This window comes from Arabidopsis thaliana, chromosome 5 (assembly GCF_000001735.4).
Source record: "Arabidopsis thaliana chromosome 5, partial sequence".
NCBI lineage: Eukaryota > Viridiplantae > Streptophyta > Magnoliopsida > Brassicales > Brassicaceae > Arabidopsis > Arabidopsis thaliana.
Genome location: NC_003076.8, coordinates 5,785,658 through 5,802,193, shown reverse-complemented (window position 1 = coordinate 5,802,193; position 16,536 = coordinate 5,785,658). Strand labels below are relative to the sequence as shown.

The 16,536-nt window shown below is 35.0% G+C and overlaps 6 protein-coding genes and 1 long non-coding RNA gene across 12 annotated transcripts; 4 read left to right on the top strand and 3 right to left on the bottom strand.

Annotated features, from left to right (window-relative positions):
* Positions 1-775: 775 nt before the first annotated feature.
* Positions 776-2,762, top strand: AT5G17600 (RING/U-box superfamily protein). Its single transcript, NM_121766.4, has one exon. It carries the CDS (start codon positions 1,077-1,079, stop codon positions 2,163-2,165), a length of 1,089 nt encoding a protein of 362 aa, NP_197262.1. The 5' UTR covers positions 776-1,076; the 3' UTR covers positions 2,166-2,762.
* A 1,404-nt stretch (positions 2,763-4,166) lies between these two features.
* Positions 4,167-5,010, top strand: AT5G17590 (Putative membrane lipoprotein). Its single transcript, NM_121765.2, has one exon. It carries the CDS (start codon positions 4,245-4,247, stop codon positions 4,821-4,823), a length of 579 nt encoding a protein of 192 aa, NP_197261.1. The 5' UTR covers positions 4,167-4,244; the 3' UTR covers positions 4,824-5,010.
* Positions 4,250-7,226, bottom strand: AT5G17580 (Phototropic-responsive NPH3 family protein; the record flags this gene model as incomplete). 2 transcript variants are annotated; one of them, NM_001343516.1, is made up of 3 exons in its annotated part: positions 4,250-6,743; positions 6,827-6,899; positions 6,991-7,226. In NM_001343516.1, the coding sequence occupies 3 exons, from the start codon at positions 7,026-7,028 to the stop codon at positions 5,163-5,165; spliced, it is 1,692 nt and encodes a 563-aa protein (NP_001330290.1). In that variant the 3' UTR covers positions 4,250-5,162. The 2 variants fall into 2 exon arrangements, with proteins under 2 accessions (NP_001330290.1, NP_197260.1); NM_121764.2 differs by lacking the exon at positions 6,991-7,226 and having other exon boundaries at positions 5,016-6,743; positions 6,827-6,892.
* AT5G02745 lies at positions 6,998-7,315 on the top strand. Its single transcript, NR_142624.1, has one exon. It is a non-coding gene; the product is annotated as an other RNA (long non-coding RNA).
* Positions 7,087-9,268, bottom strand: AT5G17570 (TatD related DNase; the record flags this gene model as incomplete). Of its 2 annotated transcripts, none has more annotated exons than NM_001343515.1 (9): positions 9,124-9,268; positions 8,966-9,039; positions 8,808-8,889; positions 8,660-8,710; positions 8,469-8,569; positions 8,234-8,387; positions 7,941-8,159; positions 7,753-7,870; positions 7,087-7,124 (listed from the first exon to the last, which is right to left on the bottom strand). In NM_001343515.1, the coding sequence occupies exons 1-9, from the start codon at positions 9,244-9,246 to the stop codon at positions 7,087-7,089; spliced, it is 960 nt and encodes a 319-aa protein (NP_001332098.1). In that variant the 5' UTR covers positions 9,247-9,268. The 2 variants fall into 2 exon arrangements, with proteins under 2 accessions (NP_001332098.1, NP_568352.1); NM_121763.2 differs by lacking the exon at positions 7,087-7,124 and adding an exon at positions 7,371-7,669.
* Positions 9,269-12,229: 2,961 nt separating this feature from the next.
* On the bottom strand, positions 12,230-13,836 carry AT5G17560 (BolA-like family protein). 3 transcript variants are annotated; one of them, NM_001343513.1, is made up of 3 exons: positions 13,397-13,836; positions 12,775-13,061; positions 12,230-12,664 (listed from the first exon to the last, which is right to left on the bottom strand). In NM_001343513.1, the coding sequence occupies exons 1-2, from the start codon at positions 13,718-13,720 to the stop codon at positions 12,990-12,992; spliced, it is 396 nt and encodes a 131-aa protein (NP_001330623.1). In that variant the 5' UTR covers positions 13,721-13,836; the 3' UTR covers positions 12,230-12,664; positions 12,775-12,989. The 3 variants fall into 3 exon arrangements, with proteins under 3 accessions (NP_001330623.1, NP_001330622.1, NP_197258.1); NM_001343514.1 differs by having other exon boundaries at positions 12,230-12,818; positions 12,994-13,061; NM_121762.3 differs by having other exon boundaries at positions 12,994-13,061.
* A 53-nt stretch (positions 13,837-13,889) lies between these two features.
* Positions 13,890-15,780, top strand: PEX19-2 (peroxin 19-2). 2 transcript variants are annotated; one of them, NM_121761.3, is made up of 5 exons: positions 13,890-14,073; positions 14,201-14,240; positions 14,410-14,698; positions 15,007-15,323; positions 15,406-15,780. In NM_121761.3, exons 1-5 carry the CDS (start codon positions 14,028-14,030, stop codon positions 15,449-15,451), a joined length of 738 nt encoding a protein of 245 aa, NP_568351.1. In that variant the 5' UTR covers positions 13,890-14,027; the 3' UTR covers positions 15,452-15,780. The 2 variants fall into 2 exon arrangements, with proteins under 2 accessions (NP_568351.1, NP_001332000.1); NM_001343512.1 differs by having other exon boundaries at positions 13,903-14,240; positions 15,406-15,732.
* The last annotated feature ends 756 nt before the right edge of the window (positions 15,781-16,536 follow it).

Sequence of the window (16,536 nt, the reverse complement as noted above, 5' to 3'; positions counted from 1 at the left end):
AGTGAGACCATGCATCTGAATACCTAATCATACTATACTTAAGTTTTAAAATTTCATTTAAAGAAAGTTAGTTGTAAAATGATGTTAAAACATGTATAACAATCATATATATATGAAAGAAAGCTAACTCTCTTCCACAACTTGACAAATCAGCACATGAGGAGCTTGCCACCTAGACTTCATAAAATAAGTAATACATAATTAGTAATTAATTCAACATAACAACTAAAATAGGAGGATATAATTAATGAGAACTTGAACCATCACTCTTTTTACATTTTTTAATTCAATATATCCTCTTTAATTTTGAGATCCACTTAAGTGGTTAAAGTGATGATAAAATCCAAACATGTTACACATATTTCTTGTCTAAAAATTAGACGATTATTATGAAAAAAACTAAATGAATATGCAGATTAAATATATATAAGCTTTTCGAGATTTATGCTAAGAAAACAAGTAATTTGAAAGATGTTTGAAGAGCTATCCTTATAACTAATACGTAAAATATAAGATTATAACAAGAACTTAACTAAACTTTCCAAGAATATCAAGTTGAATATGCTTAAATTGAATATGCAGAGACATGGTTAATAAAGACATGTTATATTTTTAGTGTAAAAAATAAATTTTCTAAAATTCCACCGTCTCATAATCTATACATATAACAAAAAAACAAGGATATATAAATTCAAAAAAAAAACTGAGAATCTAAAACAACAATAAAAAAACAACTCAAGTACATTCGTTTTTCAGATGAACTAATATAGTTGGACTTTTCAAAAACAATTTTAAATCATATTTATGTTTCAATACTGATGCATTCAACTTTACTTTATATGAACAGATATTATATAAAATAATTTGTAAATAGTAATACGTAAACCCGCACGTAGTGCGGGTACTCATCTAGTATTAATTAAAAGTTACATATCTTAAATCACAAAGAGCCCAAAGATAAGGAGAGAAAGAGAGAGTGACACTTCACCACACCATCTCCTCTCTCTCCCTCTTCTTCTTCCTCTTTCTCTTTCTCTGTTTCTGCAACACAAAAACACCATTGAGAACCAATCAAAATGTCGACAAACCCTAACCCATGGTCACCATACGATTCATACAATGATTGTTCTCAAGGAATCTGCAACATCTACTGTCCTCAATGGTGTTACCTAATCTTCCCTCCTCCTCCTCCTTCTTTCTTCCTCGACGACGACTCTTCCTCCTCCTCCTCCAGTTTCTCTCCTCTCCTCATCGCTCTCATCGGTATCTTAACCAGCGCTCTCATCCTCGTCAGCTACTACACTCTCATCTCAAAATACTGTCATCGCCACCACCAAACCTCCTCTTCAGAAACTCTTAACCTAAATCATAACGGTGAGGGTTTCTTTTCCTCCACGCAAAGAATCTCCACGAATGGAGATGGACTCAATGAGTCCATGATTAAATCAATCACTGTTTATAAGTATAAAAGTGGAGATGGATTCGTTGATGGTTCAGATTGCTCTGTTTGTTTGAGTGAGTTTGAAGAAAACGAGAGTTTGAGATTGTTGCCGAAATGTAACCACGCGTTTCATCTTCCTTGTATTGATACTTGGTTAAAATCTCACTCTAATTGTCCACTTTGCCGCGCTTTCGTCACCGGAGTTAATAATCCCACCGCCTCCGTCGGCCAGAATGTTTCAGTCGTTGTAGCTAACCAATCGAATTCTGCTCATCAAACCGGTTCGGTATCTGAAATCAATTTGAATTTGGCCGGTTATGAAAGCCAAACCGGTGATTTTGATTCCGTTGTTGTAATCGAAGATCTGGAAATTGGATCTCGGAATAGTGACGCTAGATCGGAATTGCAACTACCGGAGGAGAGACGGGAGACTAAGGATGAAGATTCGCTGCCGATTCGGAGATCTGTATCGTTGAACTCTGGTGTAGTGGTTTCGATTGCTGATGTACTGCGAGAGATTGAAGACGAAGAAGGAGAATCCGGCGGAGTTGGAACTTCGCAGCGGCGAGAGGAAGGGGAAGATGGCGATGGGAAGACGATTCCACCGACGGAGGCGAATCAGAGAAGCGGCGGAGTTTCGGGTTTTTTTGTACGGAGTTTATCGACGGGAAGATTTATTTTCTCGAGGTATGATCGAGGGCGAAATTACCGTCTGCCCCTTTAGTGTAACAGAATTTCAAATTTACTGTTTTGTTACTGTATTTACTGATAAAATTATACAGCTCACTAATAGTGAATTAGTGATTTCTTTTTGAAGGCTGAGAAAAAGTGATGATTATTTTTTAAGTACAGTAATTTGGTTCCCTCCTGAATTTATGGAACATCCACCACAAAAGCAATGTGGCAAGAGAGAGACCTAAAAAGAATACCTAAACGAGGCGAAATTTGCTCGTGGTGGCCATTTTTGTCGCGGGTTATTGAATTTGTTAGCTAGCAAGTAAGACCTTTTTGGAAAGACGAACATTGTGATACTTGGCTTGTTCTTTTTCTCCCAATAGCTAGTTTATTGTCATGGTCGAAGTTCAAAGGATAAATGTGAACATGTTGACAGAATTCACATAGAATCCAAAAAGAACATGTTGACAGAAGAAAAACTTGGACATCAGAGAAGAATCTTTTGATGCATACAAAGAAAAGTTAAGATGTTAGCATCCCTCAAGAAAAATATATATGTAAGAGAATATGCAACAAAGTTAGAAAATCACACAAGAAATATGTATATATGAATCATGTTCTGATTTTGTAATCTACTCCTAGTTTTAGAATTTTGTTGCGAGCGTACTCTGATTTTGTTGTGTGAACTGCATTTGTTTGTGTTTATCTGAATTTGTCAAAGAAGTGATGCAATGTTGAAAGCGAGACTAATGTCTACATTAAACAGACAAAACAATAAAATGCGACATGACAAAAGCATATACCCACAAACAAGTTCTCTGCTAACAATATCTATATATGGTTCCAAACTTGACTTGAGGCAAAAATTTGATACTCGGTCAGAGGCTTATGCCCCATCGCCATCTCCAAGGAATCAATGGGAGACTCTGAATTTTAAAACAACTGAAGCTCCAACATCAACAACATTCAAATGACCCTTGATGCTAAACATAAAAGAGTTTTACAAAAAAAAAAATGTTCTTCGTAGCTCAAGCAGTTGTACCAAGTTACCAAAGTATTCAATATGCCATAAAATTATACTATATCCAAAGATGTTGGAGGAATGAAGCTTAGTTGGCATATATAGGTCTCAAGCTAGAAGATACAGAATAAATAAATGGACATGTTTCCTTATTCTAGGTTTAAGTTTGGTTAGTATATCAATATGATCTCTTGAGTCAAATAGCGGTTTAGTGTAGTTCCGTTTTTTTTGTTTGAATTTGGTTTTGAATTTTTTTTTTGGTTCTAAAACAAAATTTCCATTTTAATTGTAAATGTTCATGCATTTATAAATTAGTTGAAGAAAAATTCACTCAGTCATTTTTTCTGAATGAAATTTACATTCTGAGAAGTACTGTCTGTCAATTTAAGTCATTGATTTTTTTTCAATCATCTTTTTCAAGAAGACATGTTTTTGAAGTCATTTCCATGTGAATAAGAAAAAAAAGAACAATTGTGGACCTTGTGTGGCTAGATATTCTGAAAAATGTACAATACACAAGTGTATCACAAAAAAAGCCCTAATCATACTTAAAAAAAAAAAGTGGAGGTCATGTATTAGACATCGTGAACGTTCGTCGCATCTTGGTTGATAGCACGATAAGTATATATGTCCCATGTATAGTCTTATTTTATATATTTTTACGCGGTCTCATGATAAATTGCCACCACAGAAAGTTGGTCGACATGAAAAACAACAAAATGACTGACTCTGGAGGTAATTAATTAAACCGCAAATATCATACTAAAAATTCCAATTTTGAATCAATTTTCCCGAATAAATTTGTAGTATCTCACCATAAAAGTTTTACATTTCCTAATTCCTATATTCACTCTTAGAGCGTAAAAAAACTCGAACAAACTTCACAACGACTCACTAATAAAACTCTTCGCAGTAATTTAGCGACCAAAAATTATATATTAAAAACGGAGCCCGCGTTTAGCGCTCTTTTTCAGTTTTCTGTTACACCAAACTTTTCCTTGTCACAAATTTCCCGAGAAAAAAGAAAAAGAGAAAGCAAAAATTCTGATTCAAAGACACATTCTCTGAATTTTCATTTCTGTTACAAAACCAGTGGTCGGAAATCGAATGGATCAGAGAAAAGGTGATCCAAGAATATACATTATCACTGTTCTCTTCCTTTCATGTATCCTCATAGGAGGAGTCCTTTTAGGACTTTACCTGGTCCGTTCTGATCCGAACCCTCTGTTTCTACAAGCGGGTATGGTCTTTGTTGGTGTCCCTTGGCTCTTTTGGTTCTTGGCTTACGTTTACTCCTGCGTCCTCAAACCTTGCGTCATCTTTGTTAGCCAGAGCACCATCTTTAATAGCAAGAGCGTTACCAGTTTCGATCCGGAGAAAGGCGATCCTAACAAGGCTCCGGAAACCGTCACGACAACTTCGGATCCGGCGCCGAGGAATTCACCGAGGGAAGGTGAGAAGCACGTGCAATTCGGGAATGTGGTGGTTCTTGGGGATGAAGAAGGTGGAAAAGAGGAAGATCACAACGAGAGTAGTTCTAATAATCTGATTCAGGATCATATGCGAATCGAAGAAGAAGAAGATCAAGAAAATGGTAGATCGAATTCAAAGAGCGATGATGATGAGAGTAGTGTCGATGAGGACTGCGATAGGACTCCATTAAGAGTATCGAACGGAAACAAATGATCTGAGACTGGATGATCGATATCTATCGCTGGGATCAAGACCTGATCTTTTTTTCTTTCAGGTTGTGCAAACAAGATTGAACAGAGAGATAGAGGCTTTGAGAAAGATACCTCTCTCGTTGACGTGTGAGTCAAGGAATGTTGTTCTTTAAGTAAGAACTAATTACCATGTAAAAGACCCATAGAAGAATTTGTTTTGTTGTAGCTTTAATTTTTTTATGCTTATGGATTTTTGAAGAATTATAAGACAATCAGTAACCACAAAAAAAACAGAACCTGAAAAATTGTTTCTCCAATGTCAGAAACAGAGCAAGAACAGAACATGAACTGAATGTATTCGTTATTCGTAGTGATGATGAATCTTCTTCTTCTTCTTCTTGACATCACAGGTGCAAGCATCAACTGAATAAGAAGAAGAAGAAGAATTCAAGCAACCAAACTTCCTCTTCACTTGCCCCCACACACTTATCTTCTTCTTCTTCTTCTTCATATTCTTCCGACGATGAACAACACATTCATCATTCTCAATCTCAAGTCCTAATAACTTATTACTCATCTTCTCCATCTCATCTTCATCGCTCGAAACCTCAATTTCTTCTTCTTCTTCTTCATCTACTTTCTCTTCCATACCCTTAATCTCTTTAGCCACTGTATCACGTATCTGAAGCTGAGAAACGCACAAAACATTAACAACGATTCTAAGAGGAAGCTTCTGGTTTTTCGCGGCTCGTTCGAATCCTTCCTGAGAGAGTTTACCACATTCAAGAACTTTACAAACTTCCATCTTCTCTGATTCAGTTAAGTATCTATGGCTCTCCAAGAATACATCAATGGCTCTGTAAATCCCATCTGAGTAGCTCAAAATACCTTGCGAAACAGCCACTGTCATCTCCGCTAACTCCACAAAAGCCTCGAGCTTCAGAGAAGCCTCACTTGCAGCCAAGAACAGAAATTCTTCCGACAGTTTTGCTACTTTCACGAAATGTGAAACAGTTTCAGAGTCTTCATTAGCGTAGTAAGTGTAAAAGCTCTTTACGACGGTCTTAACGAGCTCAATATTTTCGAAACCCTCAGCTTTTTCTCCATAACCTCGGGATAGAATCTTGAGATCAGTTGATTTAGCCATGTCGAGCTGCTTGCAGATTCTGATCATGAATCCGTTTTGACATTCAGAGCTAGCTTCTAACCAGATTGAATGTTTTAGCGATTCGAATAAGAGTTCACAAGAGATTAGCCCCCTCTGATATGGCAAAAGCCTCTCAACCACTTCAATTGCTTCTCTCTTTTGCCCTGAAAGGCTTTCTTCTGTATCGAAAACCCATTTCTTCGCGTATTTACAGACAGATAACACGATGTATTCCACAGGAATGCTGCGGGATTTGATTGCTCGGATCATGAAAGGTTCATATAACCGAAGGGGAATTGTGATCAAATCTTCCGATTTCCAATCTATAACAAACAATCTTCTCCTAGGGTTAGGTCTATAATCATCGGTTTCTGCTCTGTTCTTGATCAGTTCACCAAGGAGTCTTGGATCGTAGGAAGCTTTTTCGATAAGGGAATCAAAGAACACATCAACAAGTCCAACATCAGCTAGCTTGTCAAAACTCTTGTCCCCTGAACGAAGAGCATTTATTGTCTCACTCCAGCTCGGAAAAACTCGGTGCTCTAAGAACTCAGATGCCTTGCCTAACAAGTTATTAGAGCTTTGTTCTTCATTCATCCCTAAGTAATACGCGATGCAGAGAACAGAGACGATGGTATCAGATGTAAACTTGAATTCAGAGCCATTACAGAATCTAGCGACGAGCTCAAAGGTTTCTGGATCGACTTCTAAATCTCGTAGGATCAAACGCAGCTCATCGATCTCGTTTCGCTCGAGTAATGAGCTCACTTTGGACGATCTCTTTGCTAACATTTCCTACAAAAACAAACACAGAGAAATTAAGAAACGAAAGTGTCGAGTCTTTTCAACGAATTTATGGAGAATAGAGTGAAACTTACTTTGCAAAGATGAAATGGAACACCCTTAACGTTGATATGAAGATCTGATACATATGATGCTGACATTGAATTTCTTCAAGCAATGAATATATAATTAGAGATATCATGGATTACATCGTAATGATGAATACTACTTTAAAATAAAAGAGATTAAGAAATCTTACCGATTCTCATTGCTGTTCTTCTTATCTGAATCTGACATTTTTTGTAAGAGTTTTTGATCATCTGAAGGATAGTAGAATTGTGAGTTGCTCTGTATCTTAATCTCCAAGAAACAGAGTACTCAGTCTCATGTGTTCTGCAACAATGGATGAAAACAGAGAACCAAAGGCAAACAAAACCAAATTTCAGAAACAAAAATCTATCTTAAAAATCAAATCGGTAAAACTTGAAATTAAAAACAAAAACAAAAAAGCTTATCAAGAAAAGTATGGCTCTTCCAGGGATATAGGATTAAGTTGAGATATAGCAGGATTCTCCGGGGGAAAAGTATTAGTTAGTTTCTATATTACAGTGAAATTAAGCAAACTTGAAATAATTTTTACTAATTTCTTAATAAGGAACTGTACGCAAAAGACTCTAATCACATCATTAACTGAATTAATTTTCACACAAAATCAGAACCTTTGTAGTTTGTACATAGAAAAGTGTGATTGTCTATAACACTAGTACAATAATTCCAAATTCAAACATTCAAAAAAAAAAAGAAAAAAAAAAGAGAGAGTCCAAATTCAAAGACTCGTAATAGAGTGATGAGAAACACTACGATTTCTTAAGAAGTAAGAACTCATGATACATGTGTTGTTGACTGGTTTTGAGTGTGACCAGAGACATCACCAGTACCTAAAGACACAAATCCATTCAGGACTAAATTGTTTCAAGACCAGAAAAAGATGTGAAGAAACAAACTACAGGAAATCATTTACCTCTGTCAAGAAGTATCTTTGAACCTTCGTAAGAGAATAACCGAACAGCATTTTGATAACTTAGTTCCGCGAGTTCTTCATTCTTCATATCCAACAACTGCGCTACATATCCGAGTACCTGTAACCGTGATTGATTAGGGCCATAAATTTAGGAAGATGGTTTAAGCAGCCACAAAGCAACAACATACGATATGAATATTAGCCGGGTGATTAAGTGTTTCCTTTGTTAACTTCATCGAGTCACTAGACACATTAGGCTTATCATATGAAGCAGAATCAAGATCCTGAGCTGAATTTCCTTCTTCGGGTAGAGAAGGATCTCCGTCTACAAAGTAGAGACAACCTGACTCTGCCTTTGGTAGTGCATCTGGTGAATCCGTCTCCAATAAGATCCTATCAGATGGAACCTACCAAGAACTGATATCAATGTTCCATTCTACCTAAAGCTGTAATTTGGTGTACAAAAATTTGGAAATCTTACTGCTTTCAACATCTTCTTGGCTTTTTTCTCACTCATGGACATAAGGAAACCGGAGAAGGAGAAATATGCACCGAGCTTAGCAAATTCAGGAACCATCTCAGCAGAACCCAAATACGAGTGAAGCATGACCCCAGAAGGAAAAGGCCCTACAGATCTGCATATTACAATAACACATCATAAGAACACATTGACATAATTGTAGCAACACATGAGAATATAAAGCCGAAGATCATACTTTAATATCTCGAGTAGATCCCCAAATGCACGAACACAATGAACTGACGCAGGTTTCTTCAATTCCTTTGCAAGTTCAAGCTGTTGACGAAAGACGGTAACCTGAAATTAAAAATGATGTCTTTAGCATCAAAAGCCATCACTGAGAACATAAACCATTTAACCACAAGGTCTGTTTTTCAATTCTGAAACCTGTTCTGAGAAATCAATCTCCCTTCCCTTAGACCCTTTGTCCAAACCAATCTGATCAAAAAAAACAAAGCAGTTTCAACCATACACATATCAAGGAGAGTTTCAATCAAAAGAATGTGATAAAAAGAGACAAGAGATAAAGATAGACTTCTCCAACAGCAGCAGTAGGAGTGGTCTCAAAGAAACTCTTTAATGTCTCAAACCATTGAGGACTCCTCTCTGCTACATACCTGAACTCAAAACATGAACAAAAGATCTTAAAGTTTGAAACTTTACCAGTAATTTGTAATGTTATATAATCCCTACCATGGATGGATCCCAAAGCAAGGAACAACAGAAGGGTATTTAGCTCCCATCTCTTTGACCAAACTCCAATCTTTCTAGACCAAACCAAACCACAGATTCAATTAAAAACGTAGCTAAACTCGTAAATTTGGAAGCTATCAATCTGACAAAATCGAAACCTCGGAGACTCCATTGACGGCGAAAGCAGAGACGCCGGAAGCAACGGCGGAGGAGATTATCTGAGGAGCTTTGGTGATAATCCTCGGGTCTTGAAGGTGACAGTGCGCGTCGAACAGTTTCATCTTCTTCCAACCGCTTCGTTATGTATTTTCTGAGTTCTTCTTCCAAATATTTTTCTCTGCTGAACAATTTAGAGTAAATTGTATAATCACCCCAGAACTATATATATTTCAAGGAAATACCCAGAAATTTTTGATAGGTGCTTAATAGACCCCGCCTTACTATTGTTAGGTTGTTGCCTATCAAGTTATTAGGAATGCAGGGTGTTTAGTTAATTACTAATTAGATCACATTGATATGAATAAAGTCATAGCAAAAAAAAAAATTGATCTAGAAAAGTAAAATGAGTATTCAGAAAAGATAAAATATTTAATTATCAGATTTCAGAATCGTCTGATAAAGTTAAAAAGTAATGAACGATTAGATAAAATGAAATTAACCGCATATGGGTAGACGGAGAATACATCAGAGGGTCAAGTGGATACCGCGAGTGTGGTCCAAATGAGATGATTGGATCGATATGGATTACTCGAGACCATCCAAGCACTTTTGTAACGGCAGAAAATTCACAATTAGACAACATGTGAGTGAGAACGATTAAACTTCTCACACGTATTACATACACTATGGATCCGCGGTTTTAGACAGATTAGGATGGAAGGAGATTCTAAACGATCCCTAATTTATGGACTTAATAACGGCATAAGGGAAAACACACAATATATAAAGTTAATCTTTGATATCAATCGTTGACTTAAATTGTATTCCAATGCTATTGCATCGCCGACAAAAGACAATAATTGCATCGCCGACAAGTAATTCAGACACGACAAATCCAATGTAAGTTTTTGTATCTAAATCCTCGGATTCATAAAACTTCGGACCACTAACTTTTTTTAAAACTATGTCCAATCATTTTAAGTCTAATAAAGATAAGAAATTTTTAAATAAAATATGAGTTTTAAAATAAAAATGTAGAAAGGGAATTAGTTTATAAGAAATCTAAATTAGAAATAGACTGTTTTATTAAATAATAATTTGTTTATGACTAAATTTTATGGGTTAGTGTTTAATATTTAGCTTTTCCAGCCATTTCCAAAGTTTTTTTGGAGGAAAAAAGGAATGAATGATCAATAGGTTGGAGAACCAGTTTAGAACTAATAACTATTGTTCAATTCTATGTAAAAACATGTAACGTTTAAAGCACTACTTTACAAACAAAAAAAGATCAATTCCAGAATAGAGTGACATTAGGAATATTATTGTTCATAATTGACTTATATTGGTAATTTGCGATTGAATTTGAAACCATACGGAAAAATAACACTTCCATGACCGAACAAAATAATACTGTGTATCATACTATCTTATCTTGGAGTTTAAGATAAAGAGATTAAATTAGATGAGGTTGAAATAAGATTTGTCTAGATGTTCTTACACTTATAATTTAGTTTTATTATTTTGTATTGTATTCGTTTTATCAATGTACGAAATGTACTTCATTAAAAGCCGCAGACGGAGAGCAAATCCGTTTTTAACTTATCGTACGACATTGATCATTCGATTCATACTAAATTTAATTCTAGTTAGATAAAATTGTTTTTGAAAACCAAAAATTCAAAATCTAGAAACTTGAACTAAAACCTAGATTCCTTGCAATGATTATAATAATATTTATATTGCAGTTATGAATAAGAAGTCAAAAAAGGTTCGACTCGAGAATGAAAAAGCAAAGTAACTTAAGCACTTTCATTAACTAGAGTTGCTTTTTTAGTTACGCAAACACTTGTAACCCCGAAAAACACATCAAAAACTCTGCCCAAAGTTATAAGCGTTACAAAAAAAGAAAAGAAAAAAAAAAACTTATCACAAAAAAAAAAAATCGTAATCATTTATATACACTACTCCAGTGTGCAACAAGATAGATATATACTTCACAAGCTTTCTCTAGCTAGAGTAATGTCTCTCTCTCAACTTTTTTCAACGTTGCTTTTCCTTGTTGTCCTTCTTTCGGCGATAACCGCCGGAGCAACACTCCGGTTCCTCAACTGTCATCAGGATCATCATCATCATCATCATAATGCAACTACCGGCAAGAAAACCCACCCGCCGGGTCATAGAGTATATCCGGTTCCACCTTCAGGTCCATCAAGAAGACATAACTTGCCAAGGAGAGCTCAATTTTCCTATGAAAAAGCTCAACTTTCCTATGAAAAACCGTCCGGGCCTAATCGCCGTCATTGCCGCGAGAACTAATACCAAGGTGAAACAAAGCTGCTTAAGAATATTCATGTAGTATCTTCTACACATACATATATATGTGTTCATAGTAAAATGAAGGAATGAACATAGTGTGTTTTCGCACACTGTTCATTCTTCATTTTCTCCTTTTCACTTCAAGACCTTGTAAAATATCAAAATCATTATGTGAAAAAAAACATGTGATGGGTTGTGGACCTTGTGGTAGTATCTATAACAACTATGTTTTGTAAATACCAATCATAATGTGAAAAAAAACATGTGATGGGTTGTGGTAGTATAGTATCTATAAAACCTATGTTTGTCTACTTGTAATAATTGGAGTTAAATGAACTTATGTTTCCAAGTTGTAACAATATGAGTGTTTTCTTTTTTTACAAAACAACATTATGTTTCTAATGATGGTATAATAACCGATAACAAAAAAAAAAAAACTGTTAATCCATGTAGCTAAAGTAAAGATATGGGAATTTGAGCAGATGGACTAGTTGTAACCATTATTAAGTGTTGCTACTACTGATATAAACGATTTTTGTCTAGTTGATGGCTAATACGGTTCCCAAATCAACCATAGTAGTTCAATATTCAGTTATTCACTATTCATGCATGTAACATGTATATAAAAGCAACAATCATATTATTATAAATCTTACAATTTTCATTGCAAAAAACTTTTCAGTTTTGAATTGATACGTTTCCATGCATACATATAATTTTTATGACCACAAATATATTTTAATCTATTTATCGACTAAATTTTTTTTTTTGAAATGATAACATTAGCTAGTAGAGAATAAAGTTTATTTTGAAGATAATCCGCCACCACAAACGCTAATTTTGTTCTTATTCATTTAGAGCGATTGAAAACGCCAAACACGTGTAACCGCAAACCGCAAACGCTCCAACACTTAACATGTGTTGGCGGGTTGCAAGAGAACCAATCAAAGTACTTAAAAAATAACCAAAAGCTGTATATCAGTTCCTTTTGCTTTTTTCTTTTTGATAAAACAAACAGCATTGTCAGCTAATCAAATAATATAAGATATTGAAGCCTTTTAGAGTTCGGAAAATTTAACGCTTCAAACTTCAGAAGGAGTCTTTGTTGTCATTTGATCAACGGCATGAACAACGTTCTGAAGCTCTTCCCAAATGGCTTTGTAGACCATCCTTTGTCTGTTCACTGCAGATTGTCCCTCAAAAGCCGATGATACCACATTGATGCTACAAATATTAAGCAAAACTGGTATTAAGTAACAGAACCATCTAATATGACAAGTTAAAGTAAGAATCTATGACTGGATTCCATCAAGAGCAGAAGAATAAGTACTAACTTATATCCCAACTTTGATGATTCTACTACTTGTTGAACCTGAAACTTTTTTGTGATTAAAATGAAAGAAAAGGAATCTCAAAATATGAATTTATCTATATATCTAACAAACTTCACTAAACACTATCCATAACAGTGATAACACACATCTGCAACTTCACTCAAGTGTAATAAAGAATCATCATTGGAAGACAAAAATGAGTTAAATCAGAGTACTTACCAGACATGACGTCCATCTCCAGACATATCCGTTACAGTAACCGACTCTGCATTCAATTGTTCTTTGATCTGCAAATGAAGCCAAAACCTCATAAGTAGAGAGACATGTGTTGATAAATCGAAAAAAAGAATCGTTTGCTTCAATCATATAAGTAAGAGACATGATTCCTCATTAATTATCTTAGCTTAGTGATCTTGATCATTTTGGAGCTACTGAGAGCAATCGTGTTGCCAATACCAAGTTTCCATCAACTAAATATGACACATGTTGCCAATACCAAGTATCCAATCAATTCCTTCAAAAATTCACTAATAATACTATAACCTATAAATTGAATTGACACTGAAACATACACAATGAATCAATTTCACTGAAATTAGTTAATGAGGTATAAAAATCCAACCTTTAGCTCCATGGATTGCATAAGGGTTTGATCAATAGAACCAGCATCATTGATTTGAGAGGATTTAGTACTGAAATTAAGGCTGCGAATGTCCAAAGCACCAAACCCAGAAACCCTAGAAACTCTATTGCCGTAAATCGACGACGGCGCAGTCTCTTTACGAGACAAAACGGCGCTTACACATCTCGAGTTAGTGAATCTCACGAGAGGAGCTGAGAATGAAGCGAAGGGTCTCTTTGAAGATTGAAAAAGGCGATAAAGACTCGCTCTTGTGGAAGAGAGAAGAACGTACGGACGAGTTGTCGCCATTAATGTCTGCGCCATTGCTTGAGAGACTTGCGAGTAAAAAAAAAAAAAATGTTCTGTGGCAATGTCGTTGGTTCTTGAAAAAATGGGCTTACGACACAACACAGTTAAACTTAATGGGCTTTCGTGGTTTCAAGTCATTTTAAGATTTTAATAATATAATTCTTTAATGGAAATAATGTCAGCCGTTGGATCGAATCCTGAACTTGATCAATTGAACAACACCGCCTTTGGAAATTTGTTTCTCTCTTCAATGCGATAATTCTCTCTTCCTCTTCGAATTTTGTGAGTTTCTTCGAGAGTTGAGGAAGAGAGACTCGAGAATATGGCCAACGATACTCACACCGATGACTTAGACGAGCTTCTCGATAGTAATAATTTCCTAACGAATTTTAATTTGATTTGATAACATGTTCACCAATTCTAGGTGATTGGTGAAAAACGTTTTTGTTCTTGTGGGTTCGTTTTCTATAATTTAGAATTCTGGGTCTTTCTCAGGTGCCTTGGATGATTTCAAGGATCTTAATCTTACTCAAAGGTTACTCCTTTTTCTCATAATCTCTGTCTCTCTCTAATTGTATCTATGCCACGTGGTTAGATTACTTAGCTCTAGAGTTTTGAGATTGTGGTTACATCAATACTAAATTAGAGGTTCTGTTATGTTTTTGGTGGGAATTGTGGTGTTGATTAGCTTTGGATTTATGTAGAAATGGAGGGGTTAAGAAAGAAGAGGGTGATAAAAAAGAGACAGAGTCATTGCCAAGTGGGGTTCAAGGTCTTGGAATGGGGTTACCAGATATGAGGAGTAAGAAGAAAGGAAAGAAAAAGATTGCTAAAGAGGACCATGTTACTGAGGCACTTGATAAACTCAGGGAACAAACTAGAGAAACTGTGAAGGGACTTGAGTCCTTGTCATCGAAGCAGCAACCTACAGGTTCTGATGATGCTATGGTTGAAGATTGGATCAAGCAATTCGAGAATCTTACTGGGTCTAACGTAAGTATACACAAACTGAGTTGTTACTTCTTGCTATACTTATCTAGTTTAATGTTCTCTTTATCTTCAAGTTCTCTGATTAGATTAGATTACTAAAGTTTCATCTAGTTAAGGTTGTTGCAGAGTAGTAACACATGTTGCAAAGTAGTTTTGAAGGCTGTGTTAATAGTAGTGATACTGATACTAATATCGAAAAAACCACAATTGAAGATGAGAATTAGTTTGCAGAACCATTTGAAAGTAGTCTTGATCACTAGAAGTTTTGTTTTTATGATTTCTCATTTCATAATTTCCATGTTTTTGTTTAGGACTTGGAGTCGATAGTGGACACGATGATGCAACAGCTGTTATCGAAGGATATTCTTCACGAACCAATGAAAGAGATTGGTGCAAGATACCCAAAATGGCTAGAAGAGCATGAATCCAGTCTAAACAAGGAAGAATTCGATCGTTATTCACGCCAGTATGAACTTATCAAAGAACTCAACTTGGTGTACGAGAACGAACCAAACAATTCGACCAAGATAATGGAGATAATGCAGAAGATGCAAGAGTGTGGACAACCACCGAGTGATATAGTGCAAGAGATGGATCCTGGCTTTGATTTCGCTAGTCTGGGCCAAATGTAAGTCTTCTTCCTTATTGGAATCTCTGTGATCTTTAAAGACCCCAAGGTGACTAAGTTTTGTATATATATATGTTCACAGGTCTCCGGACATGCTCGAGTCTTCACCAAATTGTTGTGTAATGTGAGGGAAGAAACAGGTTTTAGAAAACTGTTTGGCCTTGTCCAGCCATTGAAGAATGGAGAACATGTTTTTGTTTCTCTTGTGCATTGTACAATGCAAAGCTTGTTTAAGTTCTTTTTTTTTTCTTACCTGAATACCAAAGTTATTGGGTTTCGGTTCTTGTTCCTTTTGGTTAGTTCTGTTTTGGAATAATTTTGAATCTCTACACACAAATTCATAAATTCACTGAAACATAAACGTGCTCTTCATCCAATTCATTTCGGCTGTTCAATAAATGAAGTGTCCTATGTAAGGTTTGTCACGTCAAATCAAAAGAGGAAAGAGCCAAAGAGGCATTGCATCATAGTCTCATGGGTTGGCTGAATTTTCGGTCCTATACTAGTTGGAATCTCAACTTTTCACTCTAAACTTTTAGCCACTTAAAAAACCATCATAAAAAACTTTAATCTCGATAAAACTACACATACTTTCGGATTTGTTCTTAAAACTATGCCTCCAATTGAACCGACCAGTTAACTGATAATTTTTCATCCGGTTTGACTTAACCAGAATTTAATCAAAATTAATCCGATTTTGATTCTATTTTAGCAATTTTGACCCAAAAAATGTAAATAAATTGTCTTCTTAAGAAGTAAAAGTATTTTTATTAATTTTTATTTGTGATAAACAATTAAAAATATTAAATTATAACTTAATTTTAACAAAACTTAATATGACAAAATATACCCCAAATTATATTTTGAGCCTACATTTTGTTATAAAATTTTGATAATATACAAACATATACATTTTCCTTTTGGCAATCATCTCTATTTTCTTATAAACTTAAAGCTATGTCTTTTTTTAAAACAAAATATTCATTTTTCTTGCTATGACCTTTGAACTTTATATATATAATAAAATTCAAAAAATATGCCAAATTTATTTTTATATAAATATATCCGTAAACACCACAATCAAAGTATATATTATGGTATTTATAAATCAATTTTTCTTTATAGATTCAGTTTTCTTTTTATATATTCAAGATGAGTTATATATATATATATATATATATATATATATTTTTATATATGATTATGTGTTTTA